The sequence below is a fragment of the Lepidochelys olivacea genome, assembly GCF_965140295.1.
Source record: "Lepidochelys olivacea isolate rLepOli2 genome assembly, chromosome: 2".
In the NCBI taxonomy this organism is placed as follows: domain Eukaryota; kingdom Metazoa; phylum Chordata; order Testudines; family Cheloniidae; genus Lepidochelys; species Lepidochelys olivacea.
In genome coordinates this window covers 250,910,724-250,936,504 of record NC_140412.1, presented here as the reverse complement: position 1 = coordinate 250,936,504, position 25,781 = coordinate 250,910,724, and the positions used below count along the sequence as shown (strand labels likewise).

The 25,781-nt window shown below is 38.6% G+C and overlaps 1 protein-coding gene across 3 annotated transcripts in view; it reads right to left on the bottom strand.

The window, feature by feature from the left end:
- Positions 1–4,656: 4,656 nt before the first annotated feature.
- Positions 4,657–25,781, bottom strand: part of PTPRN2 (protein tyrosine phosphatase receptor type N2) — a 1,058,681-nt gene continuing 1,037,556 nt past the window's right edge. For all 3 annotated transcript variants that reach the window (XM_084620378.1, XM_084620379.1, XM_084620380.1), the window contains 2 exons: positions 13,230–13,303; positions 4,657–6,444 (listed from right to left, as the gene is read on the bottom strand). In XM_084620378.1, the coding sequence (XP_084476504.1) occupies positions 6,373–6,444; positions 13,230–13,303 (146 nt within the window). In that variant the 3' untranslated portion in view covers positions 4,657–6,372. The remainder of the gene's footprint in view (positions 6,445–13,229; positions 13,304–25,781) is intronic.

The following is a 25,781-nucleotide window of genomic DNA, read 5'->3' as shown; positions in this document are numbered from 1 at the left end:
TTCAATCCCCACCATAACCAGTTACACAATTCTCAAAATAGTTTATGCGTCAGATCTATGGATGTAAAGAAAAGCAATGCTGATTTACACCATCTGGCCCATGTCAAAATGTGTGTAACATGAAATCAGTGCAAACATTTCACAGCAAATGAAGCTGTATACGTGTAAGCTTCTTGCTTACCTCGGAGGTGTAGAATGCTCCGGTAGTCAGACAGTTAAATGCACTTCTGTTTTTGTCCTCCAGCTGATGTCACCAAAGGCTTTAGAAAACTATATTGCAGATGAAAGAGCTGCTAAATTACACCACAAGGAAAATAGCTATAATGGTGCATGTATGTTGTTTCCAAGATGAAAGTCACCTTCCTACACTGAAAAAACTGCAGATATTAAAACACACAACTACATAAACAAGGGGAGAGAATGTAAAACAAGACCCTTCTGATGAGGAACAATAGCCTTCCAACTTTCTGCACATTAACATTTTTATGGTTATTTTAGGGGACAAACCAAAGTATTTTGATTCTTCTTCCTCAAAGGACAACCAAATACAACACACAATTTAGGGACATGAAAATTGCCATCCCGAGTCAGACCCATGCTCCATCTAGTCCCATATCCTGTTTCTGATTATGGCCAGTACCAGAGGTTTCAGGGGAATTTACAAGACTCCTCATAATGGACAATTATGGAAAAGCTTGCCTATGGGGAAGTTATTTTCTGTCCCAGGCATTTACTGGTTATCTTGGCGGTCTAGTCTATTCTGTGTCAATCCTACCTGATGTAACAGTGGATGTTCTCATTACCCAAATAAATAATTTTTGAATCCTGCTAATCTCTTGCAATCAATGACATCTTGTGGCTACGAATTCCACAAGTTCATCGTGTGTTGTGTAAAAAGGCATTTACTTGTAGCAGCTTTAAATTTGTTGCCTTTCAGTCTCCTTGCATTTCTCTGCTCCTGTATAGAAGTGCCTAGTCTACCTTTTTCTGTAGCATTCATTGTTTCGTATACACTTATTGTATGACTCCGGATTTGTCTCGTCTCTACAGAAAACAGTCCTAATCTTTTTTCTCTCTCCTCACATGAGATGTCTTTCCATGCCGCTGATCAGTTTCCTTCCCTGTCTCTGGATTCTTTCCTGAGCCAAATAAGTTCTCTGCCTTAATCCGAGCAGCCTCCACCCAGCTCAAGATGGAGAATCTTCTGCTGGAACGGGCTGTCTTTACAAGCCATACATTCACATTAAAGTTGAGGGCAGCCCTACTACATTTTGGGTAAATTAGATGCAGCCCTATGGGCTCCTATCAAGATAACACTTCAGATCTCAGTTGGCAAAGTGCAAATGTCCCAGATATACAGAATGCCGCTCAAAAAAACCAGCAACTTACACATAAGTACAAAAAGGCACCAGACTATATTGCCGTGTTCACAGTACTTCACAGACAATGCCACTTTATTCACAAGTGAGATTTTTACAGAGGTAGAACAAAATACTTCGTATAATCTTTTTGTTTGTCTTTATTATATACATATAAAGAATCTATTATACTCCAATGAGCACGAGAGAGAAACTTCTGAAGACAAAACAATGTGTGCCATCAAATACAGTACAATGAGCATGCACAGGACCATCTTCAAATAAGATCTTGCTGGTGTAATTTTATTTTATTTTTAAAGTGGGTAAATGAAGACTAGTGGAAAAAGTGTCATGCTTCAACTGGATTCAGTATGTAAGTATGCCAGAGTTCTGTAAATTTTTGTTGGTTTATTGTAAAAATAAACAGTATTTTTTCTTTACATCATGGTGGGGAAATTTTTTTCAAAGGTCCAAGGTAGTCATAACAGAAAAATATAACAATCACATCTATAAAATGTACTCCCATTTAAAAAGAAAAATCATAGAAACTGTACAATTTTAAAAAGTGAATTATCACAACTGCTTCATAAGAGTTTCTTAAATAAATAGGCAGAAAAAAGTTAAGACAGCCACTGTTCTGTAACAAAGCTAATCAAATATTAATTTTCTTTTCTAATAAACAGCTTTTTAAATTAATGTCTACTCCAGTAATTATAAAGTGGGTTGGGTTTTTTATTATTAATGTTCCACTTGATTAATAAAGCACAAACCCACAAATTACAGGTATATTGCTGTCATTGCCTCATGGGATGTGATGGGGTTGTTTTATGCATGCATTTGAGATAGAGGTATAATCAGATTTTTTTAAAAAAGTATTTTAATAACCACTGCGTGGAAAAAGCTGTTCTCCTTGCTGTTGGACTACATTTGCATATTGTAGTCTCTGCTAAAATTCCTTCTGACCCCAATCCAACACCAAGAACACCCACTGGATTTCAGTGGTCCTGGACCAGGCCCTTGGGGTGAGATTCAGGACTGCTGGATAAAGCTCATGGGTGAAATTCTGACCACAGTGAAGGCAATGGCAAAACTCCTATTGACTTCAGTAGTGCCAGGATTCCACCCTGAGTACTTGGGCTTTAGGCAATTGGGTACATGGGGACTGGTGGGGATGAAATCTCCCACATAAAACCTGGGGGGTGGCAGGGGGAAGAGGGGAGCACTGTGCTGCTACTTCATTGCTGTCTCCCCAGGATACAGACAGGAGTAGCAGCTACATCCCCTCTGCATTCTTTATGCAAGTGTTTCCAGCCATTGGAGCTACATACTCATGGATCTAGTGGCCTCTCTTTCAGCCCTCACTTCCCCCATGTCTGCATATTCAGAGCTGGCATGGAGTCCCCTCTGTGGCACACTTGGAAAACTTGGGCTCTTTACCCAGACGGCAGCCCTCTCAAAGCGATGAATAGGTAGTGCTCTCTCAGCACTGGGGTTAATTTAATCCTTTCTTCACTTCTCCAATTACGCTTTAGGTCCACAGCAATTAAAGATGCAAACACACAAACAGCATCTGTAGATTTGGTTTTTATCAATGAGATTAGCTAAGCCACTATTTAATGCACACAATGTATTCCAGTCCTCCTAAGAGTCAGGTGCCAGCCCAAGTTTCAATATTGGACATCAGTTTGACGACGATCAAGCTACTTCACAAAGTACTGCAAAAAGGAAGGGTTGTGATGTCTAATATCTTATTTGGCTTGAGACAGATACTTTGCTGAAACAGAATCAGGAAGAGCCCTTTCTCATGTGGATTCAAAATGCACATGCAAGACCGAGGCTACTAACTGGACTGTTGAATGGTGACAGCAGCCAAGCAAAGGGCAGGTATGTAGGCACAAAACCCACTGCAAAATCATTTAGATAAAGTTAACTGCTACAAAAGGGATAAACTTCATCTGAAAACCAAATTCTTCTTTACATTCTGACATGCCAGGTTGCATCAGGTAATATTTTCATGGCTCTGTATCTCACCTGAAGATGAAATGACATGACACCACAATTTAACCCGATGGGATATAAAAGTGAATTTTGCTGATAGGCCCTATATTTATTATTACTGTGGGAAATAGGATTCTTTCATCCAAACTTTTATGAAGATTAGTGGCCAACACTACCTACACAAGCAAGATCCCTGGGTTTGCTTATTTACAGTGAATACTGCAAGTCTGGCACCGCTCTGAAGAAGAAAGCCAGAAAATCTCTTGGCCTTGTAATGCTGTGCAATAGTCTTTAGATTACTGGAAGGTGCTTCCTGCTTCCAAGGTAATAATCACTTTCTGACCTTATGGAGAAGTACTATAGTATTTAGTCAGGATGAAACCTATTGAGTTTTAAATGGGATTCTATAGAAAGTACTCTGAAAACCTATAGAATTTAATGGAAAAGATGATCCTCTTCTGTACTTTGAACCATTCTATAGAATTTAATAGATAATCATATTCCTGCTGTAGCTGTTTCTGAATTGATTGGAATAACCCTTACGTTATTAACCTGATACATATCATGATTAAATATTTGCAGAAGAGTTAGGTTGAAAGAGATTTTTGAACTTCAAACAGAAATTGTAACAGTTTGGAAAAGCATCAAGAAGTGCTTTACAAACCCAGAGGAACTGACGATTGCCACTGTCACTCAGGTTTGCAGTGGGTATGGGGAAAGTGAGCTCGGAAAATATTAATGAATCACAGTGCAAGGATCTTCCCTCTTAAAAACTACCACCCCTTGGGTTGTCAGTCAGTAACAACACAGCATCCCTGCAGCGAGACCATTCCATTTGGCAACACGAGACGGGAGCTAGGATATACCAAGTTTGAATTTTGGTAGGTTGGTTTGGATGTAGCTACCTACATTTTCAGAAAGCCGTGTCACACTGTCTCCACAATAAATCTAATTCAAACACTGGCAGATATTGTTCAAACTGATTTACTCTGCCCTGATCTGCAATTTTGTGTTAGCTAAAGTAATAAAGGAGTCCTGTTAAACCTAAATTATCAAATGAAAAAGGCAATTTTCTCATTCATACCCCATTAGTTTGTTTAGTTATTGCTAGGAAAGCTCTAAAATACTTACGCCATAAAATAAACATGTGGCTTAATATACAGTATGTGTACTTAAGAGGACGATGGCATCTGCAGTAACTGCTCTATGCTGCCAGGGTAATGGGATGCACAAATTAAGCAGTAGCAGCGCACACTGAGAAGAGTGTACAAAAACATACATAGAAAAGTAACACGTCTGGCGCTTTTTGAAATAACTCTTTAATCACCAAAAAGAAGAAATCACCAACATCCATACCTACAACACAAAATTGCAACATGTTATTTAATTCCAACAGGTGCCTGTCACCTCTCTTTTAGCAAAACTGCAATGCTATTTTTTAAACAATTCATTGAATAGAGATTTACAAAAGACCCCAAAATTAAAACCATTGATATATTTTGCAATTCTGAAATCAAACTCTTAACCTGGCACAATTATAAGCATACAACACTTTCAAGTAATTTTGAAAAAATATAAACTTGGAAACTACAACCACGTTAGGTAACATTTTCAAAAGCATCTACAGGGCGTAAGTCCCATTTTCAAAAAGGAATTACTCTTAGGAGCCTAAGTCACTTCACTTTTGAAAATGTTACCCATAGTCCCTCATTCGAATAAATCAAAGTGTTTCTATCAGCAGTTTTAATTTCCCCCCAAAAATAAAACAATGAAAAATGTGGGTGTGTTTAAACAAAGTTACATCACTGGATCATTTACAGACATACTTTCGCATCACTTTGCAACAGTAGGTATAAGAATTTAGAGCACAAGAAGCTTAGAAATTCTACCTACATTTCTTCATCCCATAATAATGAATTAAAATGATATGTATCATTTAGAATGGGGAAAGAACAGAAATATTGCAGAGAGCTGCAACCAATGTCTGGATGGAGACAAATTCATACAATGTAGATTGAAAACTTTTGTTTCAGCCAGGAATGCCTGGAATGCATTTGCTGAAATATCCTTTCTGGTCTAAAAAGAATGGTAACAACACTGTTTGGGGGTGGGGGGTGGTGGGGGGGAAATAATGCCAAAATATAAAGAAGCTCCCATTCTCCCCAGTAATCCTATAAAATCAAAAATCTGCTTTCATAACAGCTCAGGCCATTCATCCAGCTGCTATCTGGGGCCTACAACTCACTTCTTGAGGTTAGACTATCCCACTTCTTTTCTACCAGGCCAGTGGTACATAAGTAGTGTTGTTGTGCTCTTTATACATTGGGTTCCCATTAATGTGACCGACTTGTTCTCTGCAGTTGTGACAACTGTGCAGGCCTATTTACTTATAGCTCAGATTTTCTCCCATTCATTGCACAAAGCTGAAAAGTAAACAACAGTTAAGAAAACATTCGCTTGCCAAAGCCCAGCATGAAAAGGCGCAGCCTCCTTATGCAAGAGGCCAGACCTGTGTTTACTAACACACACAGCATTGTTTCATGATCTTGCTTGGTATTGTGTAAGAACAATCCTGGTCCTTTTCAGGCCCCCTGCTCTTCTTATTCAGCCTCTGAGAAGTTATAAAATATAACAGAACACTGTGTTTTCTGAGATTATATTGACTGCACTAATTACCCACAATACTGTATACTTGCTATGAAGAACATGAACGTGTGCTTTCAAAATGTGAAATTCAGGGCTCTGAGGGTGTGAAAGGAATTAGATGGATTGTTCTGTCACTTAATCCGAGGCTTCAAGGTATCTTTTTTTAAATTTTAAGAAACAGAAGCAGAATACACATTTTAACTGTTGAACTTTTACTGGCTATAGAAGTTTGTAAGGACCCTATTACTATGTGGATACAATAGAAGATACACAGTTAAGGTCAGGTCACGGTTTCCAAAAATATTCACAGGGACTGAGAATAAGGAAATGAGCGATGGATCCTCAGGGAACCTCAAGGAGATGGAACCGCTCATTGTGGAAGTGACTTGAGTATTGCATTCACTTCCTCTGCAACCGCTGTCAATGCAAACTCAAACTGCTCCTGTAGAGAGAACAAATACACAGTCTGAATAATAAAACAAAGCATTCCAGGAAGGAAGCCTGGCGCACTATTCATTTGTGAAGCATCCTCAAAATATTATTAAAAATATGAATATGCAAGATAAACTGCACTTTTCAATGGAAAGGAACAAAATGTTCTGAGATTACTGGTGCAATATACAACATTTGACAGGATCTTACAACTCACAGTCATCTTAACAGAGAAAAATGCAGATAGCAGAAACCAAGAAGCACTTGTTATTACAGCTGGATATTAGCATACAATGACATACAACTGCATGGTCAGAAAGGTTTGTGAGCAACTGATCACTATCCACTTCCATCTGACAGATGAAACTGGTTAAATATCCATGACTGACGTGTGGGAATGGGTGGGGCACTGGAGACAGGGCTCCTTCGCTTCCTTAACCCAGCATTTCCAGACGATAGCAACTACAGTAAATCTTTCCTCACATTATGCATACTGTAAGAAAACAAGGACTGTAACATTTTGATTTTTCAGCACACAGTGCCTGGAACAAATTACCAAGCATTCTTCAATCACTACCTGTCATTTAAAAACATGGGAGTATCTGTCTGAAAGGAGCTTTTCTTTGTTACTGATTTTACAGTAAACACAACTGCCAAAATTACTAAAATCAGTTCTGTACTGGATTATTTTTGTAGATTTGCCTTCCAAATACTGATGTGACCTGGTCTTGAGAGATTAGATGAAATCACAACCAAAAGTGGGAAGGCTGCAGGCATATACACCTGCCTTATAAAAAGCACACACCTAGCACATTCTAGTCTCAGATAAGGACAGAGAAGTTTCACTTCCTCAAGATTAGTGGGTTTGAAGACACTGGGATACAGTAAGACAGTTTATGAGAGAGAGAGACATTTTAGTATCTATTTTCTAAGCAAACTATTTTGCTAAGAAATTTAGTTTACTAAAATGTTGGAATCTGCGTCTACTTTTTTTTTTTTACATTAAAAATCTTTTTATATTTGACGGTCCAGTCTGTTCACACAAAAAGGAGTCACAAGTTGTGCGGAATGAATAGTGAATCTGCTCAAAGTATTCTAAAGTTTTATTTCACATTTTGCTTATGTTTCAAATAATCTAACGCACCCCAGAGTTTCAAACAGACACTGGAAAGGTTCAAGTAAATACAGTATTTCAAAAAGAAAAGGAGTACTTGTGGCACCTTAGAGACTAACCAATTTATTTGAGCATAATGAAGTGAGCTGTAGCTCACGAAAGCTTATGCTCAAATAAACTGGTTAGTCTCTAAGGTACCACAAATACTCCTTTTCTTTTTGCGAATACAGACTAACACGGCTGTTACTCTGAACCTACAATATTTCAGGTGACATTTCTTGTGGCTGCTCTCAGGATCACTCTTTGAAAGGGAGGACGAACTGGGAACAAAGGGGGAAGGCAGGAGGAGAACTGAAAGAATGTGCAGGCCAGCTGCACTCAGATACCACAGGAATGAGCATGGTTTAAGAACCTGCATAGAACAGAACAGAACTGAACTGGGCCAGAAAACCAGGGTTGTTGGAGAAGGACTGTGACCATAGCTCAGATGTGTTCTGCACAATATGGATTGGAACCACCACTGCAAATATCTCCATTCGTTAGGGTAATATCTGTCTCCACAGGTGAGGGAAGTCCCAAATACAGGTATCCTCTAGCCCCCTGGTTTTGACTATGTGACAAGTGCTGCACAGTGGGCTTGAAGTCCACAGACTATACGAGCCAATGCAGCAGAGGCTCATGGCCCCTGAAAATGGACAGCCCCCAAGGTGATTACTGAAGATTGGACTAAGGATATTGTGAAAGTAGAATGAATTATATTGAAATTATAATTCATTAAAGAAATGCTGCTTGAAGAGTTTGTTGAAATATAGTTGTCAGGAAGAGAAACATTAAGGAGTGTGAGACAATGGGTCCTCAAACTAATTAACAGAGCTCCTACTGAGCTAGGAGACTGGTAAACATTAGTATGCAAATAAGATATGTATGTATATTTGTCAGTTTCTGCTTCCTTTTGTCTCCTATGTTAAATTGGCTTTGGCTTATCTGTATAAATAAGTTAGCTTGAGCTTTTGCAGAAGGCTCACATATATCTGGGTGCATTGGCAAAGCGCTTTGCTAATAAACAAAGTGGTCTGACAAATTCAGTGAGTCGTGAATCTGACTTTGACAATATGCAATTGCATTTTGTCTCCCACAATACTCCACCCCACGTGGAAAGCTGGTGGAAGGATTGAAGGCTAGGAGAAGTCACAGCTAATAGAGCTAACTGGAGGATGACCATTCAGGTTCATATCAACTGTCGAGGTTTTCGAATTTGTTTTCATTCCACTCTGGAACTAAAACAAAACCTTTTGAACTTTTTACAAAAATGGAATTGTATCAAAATGTTCATTTTCTCTGATGATGCAAATGTCGAAATGTCTGAGAGACAGAAGCCTGGTGGTCAGGATGTGGGAGACGCAAGGTCAAATCCCTGTTCTCCCTGATTCAAAGCAGAATTTTTCATCCTAGCTCTCTGATTCAGGCATTTGACTGGACTTCCACTTTCCAGGTGCTCTAACTACCAGGCTAAGAACATGAGTATCTCTATCTCTCCCCCCCAAAATGTTTGGGTTTTGACAAAACAACATATTTCAACAAAAATTCATGACACTGAAAATGTTTCAACCGGCTATTTCAGACTCCACCAAGAATACAAGATGACTTGTACTTCATCACTTCAGTGTCAGACTTCTACACCCTCACCCCATATATTGTAGAGCCAATGCCTACATTGACTAGAAAACCCTATCGTGAGATAGCTAAGGACACAGTTCGTGGATAGGAATGGGGTGGGAGGATTAGAATAATTTCTCAGATACATCTGAGATCATGAGTTGTGCAGTCAGCCTGGCAACATCTATAGCCAAACTAGCACACACGTGCAACTTCAGGATTGGATCCTCCAATTTTGTATTAGCTATCAATCAACCCAAGAGAGTGATGGCTTACCATTGCTACGCATGGAAGGATGATGTTCAGATACAGAAGCTACCCCATGACTTGTGGCATAACCGCCAACATATGATTTGTCTACCTGGATTAAAGTAAAATCTGAAGTGCTGGTGGCCACCCAGGAGAAGCAGGAATGGGATGCTAGTGCTGATACAGCACACTGAATTCATACGAGGGCAGCATGAGCAGCAGAAGGCCAAGAGTGGGAAGCAAGAAAGGGCATTCCACCTGGACATGCATTTGTAGGGGCACACGTGAACAAAGCACATAATTGTACCTATTCAGAACAAATTACTTTGCTACTGGAGAACCGAACGTGAAGACCAAGGGCCAGAGATGGAGCTTTGGAGATTACTTCAATAGAGCTACACCAAGTTATACTACCTGAGGATTCGGACCTTAATTACTGAGGCAACTTAACCGACAAGCATACTCCTGAGAATCTAGGGTTAAAATCAACCGTACTGCAGTGAAAGGGATGGTACGAGTGATGCGCAGCACTGTTTCCCCAGCACAGGGCTAGGTCTATCAGGCACAGCGAACTCAAAATGCTATAGCTTCCACAGATGCCCATGGCTAATCTTTAGAGAGCAAAACTACCTAACCTACTTCCCCCACACCTTTAAGCATAACCTCCTACATCTAGATAACATGAACTTTACTCTTAGCAATGTTTAAGGGACTCATTCTGTTAATCTATATTCAGCTGTGCTACAATCAACATGTGTTACAGCTCAATACAAGACTGAATGAGTAGAGCTGAACCTGGATGGGCAAACTTGGGGGTAAAGATCAGAGCTGGAAAGGGATTTTGGTTTTATCTCTAATGCAGGGGCAGTATAAATCCAGTATCTTAGAAAAAGCGTAATACAATTGTGTTTAATTTTGATTCCAAGTAAAAACTGGAAAGAAAACTACTGGTTATGTGTTATATGTGAGACAGCAAAGAGAAAGGAAAAAAGAATTTTCTCATCCCAAAAGAATATACTCATTCATTACTCTTTCATGTCACATGTGACATTTCAACAATATTTTGTGATTCCCCCTGAAAAAACAAAACCACAAAACCTTCATTGTACCCATCAGAAACACAGAATGATCATTTTATATATGTTTATTATATACCGTGTTTTTGAATAAAAGATTGTTTCTTATAGACAATATGTTGCTAACAAATCATTCAATTATTGAAACTGTGGAGCACTGTCTGCTGGAAATGCAATGACATTGCTGAAGTAACTCAGTGCGTATTTGCCTAGGGACATTCTGTAATTGGCATTTCTAACCTGATTTTTAATCCATTGTTTTAAATTACTTCAAGAGCCTGATATTCCTTATTTGTATTCAGCTGGGAAAGCACAAGGGCTTGTTTAAATATAAATAAATAAATCTCTGAGGACAACATAGCACTGGCATGTAACCAGATATTTACGATCTGCAATATGCTAGCTTGAATAAGTGATTTTGGGCAGTTCTGAGAAGATGATAATGGAGGAGGGAGAGACAAGAAAGATGAGCAGTATTTCATATTAGATCAACGCATCAGATTAATTTTATTTATGAAGGTTCTCCAGGTACACATTTTAAGGGGAGAACACCATACTGAAGTGTAACTATCAGTGAGATTTCCATGTGATCAGCTGATCAAGCCCAGAGAAGTTTACATTCTATTTTCCTACTCTGTAGTTTAGGAACTTTTGTTGTTGTTGTTGTTGTTGAGGGTAACATACCCTTCTATATCAATAGAAAGGAACGCCAGAGTAAGGATTCAACAGAAAGACTGACATGTACAGGGGGTGCCCTGACAGTATGTGTCAGGATTTACATTTCCTATAGGAATCAAATACATGATCAGTTAGATTCTGTATGTTATTGCTTTTTTTAAATTTGAAAATTAGAGTAGAAGACGACTTTGTGATACAGTAGAACTTCAGATTTCAGAGTAACAGCCGTGTTAGTCTGTATTCGCAAAAAGAAACTGAGTACTTGTGGCACCTTAGAGACTAACCAATTTATTTGAGCATGAGCTCACGAAAGCTCATGCTCAAATAAATTGGTTAGTCTCTAAGGTGCCACAAGTACTCCTTTTCTTTTTAGAACTTCAGAGTTATTTAAACCAGAGTTACGAACGGACTGGTTGACCACACACACCTCATCTGGAACTGTAAGTATGCAATCGGGGAACAGAAATGGAAAAAAAGCAAATACTGTACAGTACAGAACTGTGTTAAATGTAAACTACTAAAAAAGGGAAAATCTAAAAAAAAGATTTGTCAAGGGAAGGAAACTGTTTCTGTGCTTGTTTCATTTAAATTAAGATAGTTAAAAGCATTTTTCTTCTGCAAAGTTTCAAAGCTTTATTAAGTCAGTGTTCAGTTGTAAACATTTGAAACAACCACTATATTTTGTTCAGAGTTATGAACAACTTCCATTTACGAGGTGTTTGTAACTCTGAGGTTCTACTGTACTTTGCACCTCACTTGCAGATAAAGATTGGACAACTTCAACTACCCAATAAGCATCATTCTGCCTCCACCTGATGAAATGACACAAAAATATCCCTGACAGTTCTCCAACACCAGTTTTCCCAGGTTAGATATGGAACAGAAATGAATGGGATTGGGAGGAATCCATTACTTCCTCAAGAAAAGTTATGAAACAGTGTCTGGTACAGAAAACCATCTGTTCCACAACTACCCAGCAGCAACTTTCACTTCCCATATGTTGAAGGTATTTCCATCAGTACCTACTTAATCGTGGGACCCTGTCATATCATTGCTCTTTGTTGTCCATCTACCCACATTGTAAGCTCCAGACGGGGACCAACAAAACCATGCCATTTTCTGCCCATGTCATGTATAGGTATCTATTTAGTTGGTCTCCCCATCGTGAATGAGATTCCTCAATGTCATATACAACACCACACTTTAATTTCATCATTGCAGCTCTTAACAAGCAGCAAGTGAGGATAACGCAAGGTATTTTTCCATCTTTTATCAACATTACTTATAGCAGCAGCGCAGAGATGAATTTCAAGTTTGAGATGCATAACAACACTTTTCTTTGTAAATTGATGACTCTGTTGCACATTGTTCCCATTAAACAACTAAATGATATTTTATTGCACTTCACCAGAAGATACAAACATAGCCTACCATGCAATAGGTATATAAAAGAACAGACAGCAAGCGTTTAAAGAGGAAGCACAGGGTTTCAACCATCATGTGTGAAAAACACATTATTTCAGAAACAGGCCTGTGTACTGTTACTCCCCTTTAAAAGGGCTTGATTTCCTCCTGAACCATTTCCTATAAGCTGAAACTTTTTCAGCATAAAAACTGAATGCAGCAGTTATGGTCTTAAGTGATTTGGAACCTTTGGTTTACATATCGCATGATACTGAACTGCAAATACTCTAAGAAAATAATCTGCCCTTGAAGATTAGAGCAAGAACTTTTTTTTAGCATGCATTTTCTTTAATAGACTATAGATTGCTGTCTTGACTGTCTTTCATATATGTTAATCAAGATAGATGTGGAAGATGTTACAAGAAAAGAGCAGTAAACATCAAAGAAAGTAGCCTAGATAAATCTTCAGCATAAATAAGCCACAGTTGGTAGGGAACCAGCGTAATCAGCTAGCGACTTGTGTAAAATTAGGTCATGCCCTTTCTCTTCTGTCATGAAAATAACTACAGTGAAATACCTTTAATGTATTTAAAATCCCAGTGGATGTATTGACAGTACCTTTGTCTGGACCATGCCTGGTCTCTGGTCCCTCAAGTGCTCCAGGGTAGCAGCAATATCAATCTCTTTAGCACCTGTAACAAACCACAAACTGGGATGAGTTCAGAGCAAAAGATAATACATGCTGAATCTGTCAATCTCCTGCTATCGGGTTCCCTTTAGGCGAACAGTCCAATTGAAAATTATTACATCCATCCCTCAGCAGACTAGGCAGACAGCTGCAATTTTTGTGTTCATAAAGGAAAAAAAAATAAGAGGAAAAGGCAGTTTTGATTAGCATTAATTCAAGAAAACCCGGAGAAAAACAAATTCTTAAGAGATGCCCAGACAGATACTTCCCAACAGCAGAACATATTTATTAGAAACTACAGGCCCATCCTGGCAATGCTTATTGCTGTAAGTTGCCCCATTGCCGGCGCAGGGGATATGCATGGTTTAAGCTCTAAGCATTTACCATTATCAGTTCTATCACATTTTAAAAAGGTCTCAAAGCCAACTGCAGTCAGGTTTATGCTAATATAAACAGCACGAACATCCTCTTTAAGAGAGACACTCGCACAGTTCCCCTCAATAGCACCCTTTCAGGAAAATTCACACTCAAAACACTCAAGAAAGGCAATTTAAAACAAACAGTTTAATTTTGTTTTAATGTGGGGAAAATACCAAGAAAATCTTTAAAAACAAATCACCAAAGCTAAGAAAATATATCACTTTGTAACGTCTTCCTGAAAATGAGCATTTCCGTATCTGTATCAGAAATAGACCTTTATTTATACAATGGGCATAGCAAGGACAGCTCAAAGGTTGCCACCTGGGATCTCTACATATTACATGGGACTTTACATGAGATATTTGATGATAAAGTAGGAAGATATTTAAGACAAAAATAAAGATCTCCTCAAAAACCCAAAAGAAAAGAAAGACACTTCACAAAAGTGTAATAAATAAAATAAAATAATAAAATAATAAAATCACATCTCAACCACAGCTGATGCAGCTAGAATTTCCATGGAAAGCATCAATTTAGGTGAGGATTGCACCACAGAAAACGACAAACAACTGTTGCCCTTGTCTGCAGAACAGGAGCACCTTTTTAACAATCTGAGTATTTAATTTTAATGGGAACAGTGTAACTTAATCTACACCCACACAGTGAAGGAGGGATTTTCAAAGTTTCACCTTTAGCTACAGTGGGGGAAGAGTTAGGCTGATGCTGTACTTTTTTCAAAATCCCACCTATAATTTTTATAAAGGATGGCAGCCTCCATGCCTAGGCATTAAGATTAAAATGTCAAGGTAACCCAACGGGGGAAAAGGTTTGCGCAGGAACCCAATGATACTGTTCAGTGTTCAGGCAGACTTCCATACCCCCTTTTATGAAAATGTCAATGTCAGGCAAAAGTTGATTTTACAATACACATTTTTCAAACCTCTTGAGAATCAACATTCAAAAAAATCTTAAAAGTGCATTAAATAAGCCACTGAGCTCCTTCCTTTCTATTGTACAGATTATGGTGCTGAACAGGGTGCTAATACACGATCATCAACAGGACTACAGCCCTGCTAGTGTGCACGATGTCTGGTCATAAGGTCCTGATTCAGCAAAGCAGTTAAGCACCTGAGTAGTACCACTGGACTAGCGATTTTAAAGTTAAGCTCGTGTTTAAGTGTTTTGCTGAATCTGAGCATAAGTGCTTGGAAGATCTGACTTCGTTTGGCGTTCAGCATATCAATCATTACGAATCATAGACTATGTTAGCTGACGGAAGAGGGAAGATAATGAAGGTAGATCAGACAGGGTACCCACTTGCATTCCCCAATACATTACTACCTGCTCAAGCTACCCTTACAGGCATAGGAGAAAAGAGAAAATGTTTTGCAGCTCTTGAAAAAAAATAAAAATAAAAAACCAAAACCCCACCATGACTGGGAAATGCTCAGAGACTATGGTAATGGGGCCTACATAAATGCCTCAAGAGACTAATCAACTGAACATAGTGCTGCAAAATTGGGCTGCTGCTTTGAAAGAAAATGCGTGGAACAAGAAAATTCGGAGCAGAAGATGAGATCTATGGCAAGAGGTAACCCTGGTAGTTTCTCTCTACATGAGCAAACCTCCTCCCTCCCAAACACTATCACACCTTTCACATCTATTCCCTCATTGTACCAAACCCAAAATAAACATATCTCACTATTCCTCTAATGAAACGCAGTGTGATAAGGGCTTTTTCTATTCTAAATATGCCAGATTGGTAGCATATTACATAAGCTCCACTATATTGTGTGGTTTCAGAGTACCAGCCATGTTAGTCTGTATTCACAAAAAGAAAAAGGAGGACTTGTGACACCTTAGAGACTAACGAATTTATCTGAGCATAAGCTTTCGTGAGCTACAGCTCACTTCATATTGTGTGTTGGTCTATGGAATAGCTTAAGTCACAATTCTAGACTAAGGAGGAGATTTTCAAAGGCATAAACACCCAACTCACATTCAGAATCAAGGGGAGTTGGATGTCTAACTTCCTTGTGTCTATTTGACTATGTCTTCCTAATTGCTTTAGTGGCACACATGGCATAAATTCATGGTCTTCATCACTTTGAGGTTTTCCATTTCCACCTGGAAGTGCAGAACAGTGACATAATAGACCACATTTTTCATCCTGGAGCACACAAAAGCACTTTATATACAGCATCACTGCTATGCAGACATCCCTGGGAAAGGAGGCATTGTAGTTGGAGAAAGGGAAATCTTATCTAGGGACACTAGGTCAAAATCCATACACAGTGTGCTGCCATGGAAACCTTCACATCCACACAGAGCTGAAAAGACTGCTCATTTTTATAGTTCTCATCTGAACGGCTCACACACAAGGTACAGGTAACTCAATTTATCTATAGTGGAAAAAGGAAGAGCTGAGTCAGCCCTATCAGGACTTGAACCTATGACTCCAAGGACACCTAAATATTGCAAATGTTTTGCTTAGGCCATTAACCCATCCCCTCTACCAACAGATAAAAATACCAGTATGCTGTCTGTGGAAACAATGTATATTGTATAGGAAAGGGTAAAAAGTACTGGCTCAAATCCAGCCACAGATAACTGGAAAGGAGAAAGCAGAATATGTCAATAAGGTAAGGTTTTGTGCCTGCTTGTCTAAAACACATATCCCTCTGTCATATAATGCCATTGGCTTCAGGAAATAAAGTTAAAAGGGCAATGTCTAAACTGGATAAAAGAATTGACTTTTCTCCTATGATTACATTTTATCTCATAACCACGGTCTTCCATGAAATAAATATGGTCCCTGCTTGCCATAGGGTGCCTTTTAATAAGAGATTTCTGTGTTTGTTTTAAATGTATCTAAGAGCAAAATTTACTGTGAGATTGAGTAGCTGCTGTCGTAGTAGCAGCAGTAATCTGAGAGGTGAATTTGTAAGCATTTTTACAGAATACACCTTAGCTTCTGTCATCCCTATTTACACTGAGCAGTACCTGACTCTCACTGAACTCAGCAGGACCACACATCATACACCAATACTCAATAGCAGTAAAGTGGGCAGAATCCGGCATTTGGTAATTTTTAAAAGGTCAAAGCATTTACAGTGAGCGGTTAAACAACCCACATCAAAAAATGTTAGCAGCCTAAACAGAGAGAAAACATGAAAAGACGCAAGTTGAATTATATTTTGCCCCAAGGAGAGAAACAGTTTCTGAAGTTTTGGGTCAACCCTCCTCCTCCACCTCCTGCTCCTCCCCTGGGCAGCAATGTAGGAATTGGCACTAAGGAGCTGGCGCTCCTGATTAGCAGCCTCCAAAGGGTTAAATGTTTGGCCTGCAGAAAGTCACATCAGTAGACTATCCAGTAATACAATAAATAACAGACATGAGTTAATCAAGATCCACTGCAATAGGCTGTCTGAGGGTCGCACTGGCAACTCCCAGTATCTAAACAAACAGGATATTAATATTACTCATACGACTAATGCCCAGAGGCCCCAGTCAGTACTGGGGTCCCAGTGTGTCAGGCACTATACAAGCTCCTAAAATGCAAGCCCTGATAACAGCAGCATTTCTTTAGAGGGAAGTTTGTAAACAACTAAAACATGACTTTATTTATTACACAATATCCTCACACGTGCTTACACTGAAGGCAAGGGCAAAAGCCCTATAATGGGTTCAGGATCTTCACTGAGCTAACCATCTGTGTTACACTAAGGAGGACATTCATGCTGGGAACCACTTTCAGATATATCAGCAAATGCTCTAGAAAAAGACAAAAATTGGGTAAACTATACGTGAATTTATTCACAAAGAACATTAAAGGGTGGGTTGGGGTATTAGTTAGGGACTCATGAAAGCTGGGTTCAACTCCTGGCTCAGAGATTTCCTGTGTGACCTTGGGTAAATCATTTACTCTACCCTGTGGCCTCACTTCATCATCTGTAAAAAGGAATACTACTTCTCTCTCACACAGGGGTATAGTGAGGATAAAATCCAGAGCTGCTTTTAGGGGTGGACAATCAAAGTGATGGACCTGGATGCCAACTTTCAGTGGGCACCATGCCAGGGGTGGGGTATGGAAACATCTTCCACCTTGGCTGGCAAAATACCTAGGGTTGTTTCTGATAAAATCCATTCATGGTTGAGAGGTGCTCAGTTAGTACAATGATGAGGGCAAGATAATCTATATTACTGTTTAAATAGTTGTGACATAGGGGTGTGAGGTTACAAACATGGGATTATTGGGACTTCCATTGTATCCTTAAGGAGGAGGAGATGAGCTGTGTGAAAATAAGCTCTCATCCAAATAGAAAAAAATGGAATACTAAAGGAAATATGGAAAATGACCTGCCATATGCACTTCTTTTTGTGCCACATAGGTGTTCAATTTCATCCCTGTGAGCTATTCCCTCTCTAATGTATCTTTTTATATTTACTAAATAATAAAGATTTTGTATTAGTTCTTGAAGGGCAAAGGGTCTTGTTAGGTCAGATTAAAACCTGTTTTATTAAGATCTCCAAGGAAACAGTCCCGAAGAGCCCCTAGGTCAGTTCTTTTCAATGATATTGATAGAAGCCGAAAGAGGTCCAATTAATACTTGTAAGACGCTGCTGATTGGCAGCCTTTTAGCTTCAGTCATGTACTTTGCTGTATTTGCAGTCTGTCAGGCATGCCATGAAAGAATCATTTAGGAGTAGCGTGTTTTAATCTTATGAAATAGTGAAAAATAGTATACGCGAAAAAACTCTTAAGGACAGAGGTATGACACCAATGAAAGTCAGATGTCTGATCACAGTGTGTGTATATATACTGGGAGAATATTGCCAGGTCACTGATCATTAGTGTCGATGGCACCCCAGCCATAACTCCAACTCCATCTATGATTCTCATTGGACAAAGGCTAAAAGACACCATTGCCAGCCATAAAAGACTCTGCAGGGAGGAAGTGAGATCTCTTCTTTCTTCCTTATCTTGTTTTGTCTCAAATGCAAGTGAAATAAAATACACTTGTAAACAATGTTTGGAGTACAAACATTTTTTTAAACTGAAGGTGATGGATAGAAACTGTAAATATTTAAGCAATTCTCATTTGCTGTAACTGCTAGAGGTGTGTTACTGGCTGCGAGGGTCACTTAATGTCATGACATAAAAAACAGAGAGAAGCCTCAGCAAAGAGTTAGTGAAGCTGCAACACTTTTGAGGAGGAACTCCCTGACCCCTACAACCATTTTTAAGGTTAATGCAGGAGATCATAGATACAAACTGGAGTTTTCAGTGAAAGACAGTTATTCCACTCTTTTGCAGAAAGTGGATTCCAGTGTGTGTATTTGGGGATGGGAATAAGAATAAATAGGTTAAATCTAAAGGCTTGTCTCCACTTTTTGTGGATCGATGCTGCAGCGATTGATTCACCGGGGATTGATTTAGCGGGTCTAGCGAAGACCCACGAAATCGACCACTGATCGCTCTCCCATCCACTCTGGTACTCCACAGGAACAAGAAGAGTAAGGGGAGTCTATGGGAGAGTGTCTCCTAACGACATAGTCTAGTGCGGTCCCCGTTAAGTAGATCTAAGCTCTGTCAACTTGAGTTACGCTACTAATGTAACTCAAATTGAGTAGTTTAGATCGACTTTCCTCCATAGTGTAGACCTGCCCTAAGGCTCATAGTCACTTTTTCAACCCAGACAGAAATACATTTTACTCTAACCCTATTAGAAACTTTCCACCCCAGTCAATATATACACAAGATTTTTTTTAAAAAAATCCACTATCAATCTCTGTTTTTCACAATTAACAGGAAAAGTATGCATGTACACAGTGAAAAGAACATTAAATCACAATAATGAAAAAAGAGAAAATATTTCAAAATTTTAATAAGACATATTACTATGCCATATAATAATACTATATACACACAACTTTTATTAATATTAGATAATATTGTATATTGAATTTATCATGCATTCTGAAGGAAAATGATTGAAGTTATCAAGTTTCAGAATAACAGCTGTGTTAGTCCATATCAGCAAAAAGAACAGGAGTTCTTGTGTCACCTTACAGACTAACACATTTATTTGAGCACAGCCCACGAAAGCTTATGCTCAAGTAAATTTGTTAGTCTCTAAGGTGCCACAAGTACTCCTGTTCTTTTTGAAGTTATCAAGTACAGGTCAGCTTGTACATCCCATGTATAATTGTCTGGGGTAGATGGAATCTACAACCAGCCAGCGCAACCTAAATTACTACATTTTCAACAGTCTTGTAGGGTTTGAGATTCTGTACTGGCATGTCAATTTTAAGCCAATATCCTTTGTCACTGCAGAAGAATAAGTAGCTGCAGAGATAAAATTTGTGTAAATTTTTCGTTGACTAATAGAGCAAACTCTGCCCTACACGGTCTATTGACAGCACGAAAATGCAGAAACCAATCATCCCGAATTGGACTAAAGGGGTGCTGATTTCTACTAAGCTGTCATAAATATAAGGGGAAGGGTAACGACCTTTCTGTATACAGTGCTATAAAATTCCTCCTGGCCAGAGGCAACATCCTGTTACCTGTAAAGGGTTAAGAAGCTCAGCTAACCTGGCTGGCACCTGACCCAAAGGACCAATAAAGGGACAAGATACTTTCAAATCTTGGGGGCTGGTGAGGCTTTTGTTGTGCTCTTTGTTTATGTGGTGGTTCTCTCTTGGACTGAGAGAGGTCAGACAGAAATCCATCTTCTCCAACCTATCCTAATCCAAGTCTCCAATATTGCAAACAGTATAGGTAAACCAGGCAAGGCGGATTAGTTTATCTTTTGTTTTATGTGAATTTTCCCTGTGTTAAGAGGGAGGTTTATTCCTGTTTTCTGTAACTTTAAGGTTTTGCCCAGAGGGGGATCCTCTGTGTTTTGAATCTGAATACCCTGTAAAATATTTTCCATCCTGATTTTACAGAGATGATTTTTACCTTTTTTTTTTTTTTAAATAAAATCCTTCTTTTAAGAACCTGACTGATTTTTCCATTGTTCCAAGATCCAGGGGTTTGGATCTTTGATGATTTTGTAACAAATTGGTTAGGATATTATTCTCAAGCCTCCCCAGGAAAGAGGGTGTAGGGTTTGGGGGAATATTTTGGGGGAAGTCGTCTCCAAGTGGTCTCTTTCCCTGTTCTTTGTTTAAAACGCTTGGTGGTGGCAGCATACTGTTCAAGGCCAAAACACAGTTTGTACCTTGGAGAAGTTTTTAACGTAAGCTGGTAAGAATAAGCTTTCATGCGGGTCCCCACATCTGTACCCTAGAGTTCAGAGTGGGGAAGGAACCCTGACATAAGCCAAGGGAATTCTACTCTTAGCAGGACTGGATTTATTTTAACATTTAGATTCCCACTCAGTGGAAGTTGATGGTCCTCTGCTTTTTACAAGATTCCATCCTAGCTATTGTACTTGAAAAGAGGATGCAGGTAATAGAGGATTACTTTTAAAACCCATAATGACACCTGTATGATTAATGTTATGGTCACACTAACAGGCACTGCTACATATAACCCTTTCAAACTAACATATGAGCATCAACTATGACCACTGTAGCATTCCATACACACATGCCCATATACATGCAATACAAAGGGATACTGGCTTTGGCAACTCTAAGTCAAATTTATACAGGGGATTCTATGACCCCCACCTTAGCTCTTCCACAATGTCACAATTCTGGACAATCCACCGTTTCCAGCACCTGTGCCAGAAGCTGTAGGCTAGTCACCTGGAAGACAATTGTTGAATCAAGTGCAGTTTTGAAAATGCCACTCAGTGCTGTGTTTAATGGTTTGCTCCAAAGAAATCTGCTCCTTCTTGAATCCCCATATGGGAGTGTGCACATGTATGTTACATAGACTGGTGTTGAGATCCAGCTGGCCCATATGGGTCTTTCAAATTGCAAGATCTATATTTATTTTACTCTAGTTTTCTATTGCGAGTACATTAGCTAGCGGTAGAGCATTCATTAGATACTACACAGAATGAACTGAGGAAAATATGCAACAATTCTGGACAAGTCTTTAATGAAAGGTAGCCTTCTATAAGAGTCACAATGGGATTGGTTTAAGATTGCGCAGAAATTATACTTTAGTGTCATAACCTACATTGCAACTTTAAGGGACGGAGACTTCCATCTGGTCAATTAAACACTTCTCTTGAAACCCATCTATGGATTGACTGCATAAGATTAACTGTAAAAATGTAGTTCTTCACTCTGTATTTACCTCGTTTTCTAAATGTTTGCCCAGCTGCTTATTGAACTGATAGCACACCATTGTATGGCTGGCTTTTTCAGTTTGTTTCATATTCTAACCTATCCTTTGTGTGAAGAAATGCCGTCCAAATTCCTTATGTGCTTGTCTCCTCCTCAGCTCCAGTCAATGACCTCTTGTTTTCAAATTAGTTACTATCTCAAGCTGCTTACTGACATCAATACATTCCTTTCATGATCTTCCAAAGCTCTATGGGGACCCCCTTAGTTTTTCTTTTCCCAAGATATAGTCCATGTCTGATCAATCTTTCTTCACGATTCATATGCCTCACATCCTTAATAAATAGGATTGCTCTCTACCATACTTTCAGTCCCAATACCGTCCTACAGAGCAACCTCTGTGAACATATACTCCAAAGTATTTAAAAAGAAAAAAAATCACATCAATAACTTGTTTGCCTTTTGTTTATAACCTCTATGCATCATAAGGGAAACTATCAGCACGATCAGTCCTCAGAATATGCTATGGGAAATATAAACCAGCATCACTTTCCCAGTGAGCTCTCACTCATTTTTCAGTAGAAGCTTGCTGGAATGATCAAGTTTTTCATAGGTTTTTGTTTTAATTTGTTATTAATGGATTACTTTACAGCACCAATCAGCCATTCCAAAAATGTATACATGTAATGCTACTCATTGAAATGTGTTATTTAAAAGCAGAAATTTATACAATTAAAATGTGCTTTTAAGTTGTTTGCTCTAAGTAGCACAAGTTCGCCTTTCTTGGAAGGCTCTACCATTAAAAAAAATTGACCTAGACATCCACTATGCACTTTTGCCTGTGGCTTGGGGCAAAGCTCCCTTTGTGGTCAATTATGTGGTAGGAAAGCATGCAACAAGCAATATTGCTTAATTGTGTTCCTTGGGTAATTCGGTGCCAGTTACATTAGATAAAACGAACTCACTTGCAGAACTGCCCTGGTTAATATACAGCTGTAGCTCACGAAAGCTCATGCTCAAATAAATTGGTTAGTCTCTAAGGTGCCACAAGTACTCCTTTTCTTTTTGCGAATACAGACTAACATGGCTGTTACTCTGAAACCTGTCAATATGTATACATGGATGCAAAGAACTGTCTTCATAAAAAGACTGAAGAAGAGATGAAGAAGAAACCTGAAGAATTCTGTGCAAGTTTGAAAGCTTCTCTCTCTCATCAGCAGAAGTCAGTTCAATAAAAGCTATTAACCCAGCCACCTTGCCTCTTCATAAAAAGCACCAGTAACATTTCAGACATTATGCAATCACCATTATTGCTAATACTTGGGGCCAGGTTGTGGAGAATACAAAAGTGCAGATACCAAAACCTAGAACTTTGCTTTACTGACCTTAATTTTTTCCTAAGATAATTATCCAGATCTAACTAACTGGATACAGAATTCAAGGCTTCGCTATACAATGGATTCAAATCTAGAAGACAAAATAAACAAACAAATCCCAGCTACCCATTTTAAAACTCAGAATTTTTCTGCCCTAAATTTTCCACAGGAATTTCATCACTTTCTAGACCCACTTCACAGCCTCTGAAATATCAAACAAATAATAAGATAACAATCTTCTCTCTAAACCATATTTAGTCTGTCAACTATGGTAATAAAACATTCTGTAAATTCTGTGTTTACAGTGGAAACTGGCTCCTAGAACTAAATCTTCTCTCATTTACCCCAGTATAAATCCAGACTAACTGCACAGAAGTCCAGGAAGTTGATCCAAATTTACATCATTGTAACTGGAAAACAGAATTTGACTTAATCTTTATACAGAGACATAAAAATTAACAGATTAAATCCAATTTAAAATACTAATGTGTACAAGTATTATCTTTTACACAAGCTTCTTTTTAGTGGCGGTGACCTGTCTATTTTATTATGCTCATTAGATCTGTGTTAAGAATAAGCAAAAGGCCCTAGTGAAAAGGGATCTGTTTAGCTAAATACTTTGGCATATTGCTATTGGTAATGATGAGTCACAAGAGGAACTAAGGAATCCTTCTAGCTTTCACATTTTGAAGAGGTTTCACCGAGTTTGGCTATGCTACATCCAATCTTTATGCTGTATTCTCAGGTTCTGAAATTTATAATGTATTTCAATAGAATTTGATAACTCATATTTTCCCTCCTCTAAATTCCAATCGCTTCAATTAGTATCCAAAATTCAAATAATTATTTGCACTATGAAGACCTCTCAGAAGAGGAAAACAAAACTGGAAATCTCATATAATTTTCCTTCAGATTCGTTCCTTCCTTCATCATGCCAGAGAACACTCCAGTAATAGTCTCTTGTAGTATTTCAGTACTTGTGCTCACCACCAGAATGAAGAAGGGCAGAAAAGAAAGATGAGGAAGGGAAGAATGCTGAAGTTCTTCTGTGTTTCAAAAAAGAAAAAGCCCAAGCAGTTCAGGTTTGGTGTGGTTTTGGGGGGAAGTTCATATGGATTATTTTATCTAAGACAGCTTACCCAGCTCTGTGGAAAAAAAGCCAAACAAAATCTTGCTGAATGTATTAATGTGAACATATGAATGAAGAATGTTAAAATTCATAACAGGAAATTGCCGCTGAAATGCACTGTAGCAAGCATTCTCTAATCATCAAAAGACCATGAACTGTCATTTTCTTCCCCCATTCAACCACCGAAAGTGCACACTGATTTCAAAGGAAACCTCTAAACTTTTCACTCAGGAACAAAGCTTGGACTAAAATGTGCATCTGGGAACTGAAAACGTGGTATTACCCGGGCACTTTTCTGTAACACCCTTAAAATTCCATTGTTCATTGAAATGGAAGATCATCATTTAGAGGTGTCCAGTCCTAGTGCCTTCAGTAAGGCTAGACTTGAGGCACCACTCAAGTCAATGGGAATGTTGCTATTGATTTCAATAGTAGCAGGATGAGACCCCTGTTAGGACACTGCTCTGCATAAGGAATAATATAACCAATAACTGTAGCAAAAGTACCAGGATGGCAAAGCATAGCACTGAAGCTAGTGGAACTGTTAAATATAAGAATAAACTTAACTGTAAAACTTTTCACTGACCCCATGCTAGAGGAATAATTTGGACATTTAGATACAACTGATTTGTGACTGCAGAGCATAAAACCAAAGTTGAACAGACTGCTTGTGTTGAAAATTTGGTACAGAATGGATATCAGTGTCATTTGTCTTAACTATTCCAATTTTATACAATTAGATTATTTAACATGGCATCTTACACTAATGGATCTTACAATGCACAGATAAGCCACAATGTTTATAATAAAGAGTATACCATAATTCATTACAGACAGACAGCCCAACAGGAAATCCTTCATGATGATATGCAAAGCCAAAGGGGCTCCAAAAATGCATGCTGAAGTTGTTTGAATAACAATGGCAACCGGGGGACTGGAATGTGTTTACTCAGCATAGTGCTTCCCCCAGCATCATGAGATCTTTTCACATGCCCTGCTCACTACTCAAACACAAAATGCAGGAGGAAATCCTTAACATTTATGACGAAAGTATTCTGGCAGAACCATTTCTGTGATCACAGTGTTAACTTCAATGTTCCCATACAACCACAACTGAAGTGCACTAGAATAGTGTGGGAGTTTTTTGGGGTGTGTGTGGGTTTTGAGGTTGGCTTGGCAAATGTTGTATCACTGTTTGTGAAGTTGTATCACCTACCATGTAATAGGAAATCCTTACTAATTGATTTCTGGTGCCATAAATTTGAATAATTTAAATAACTGATTGTTTGCTTTAAGTGTATAAAACAGTA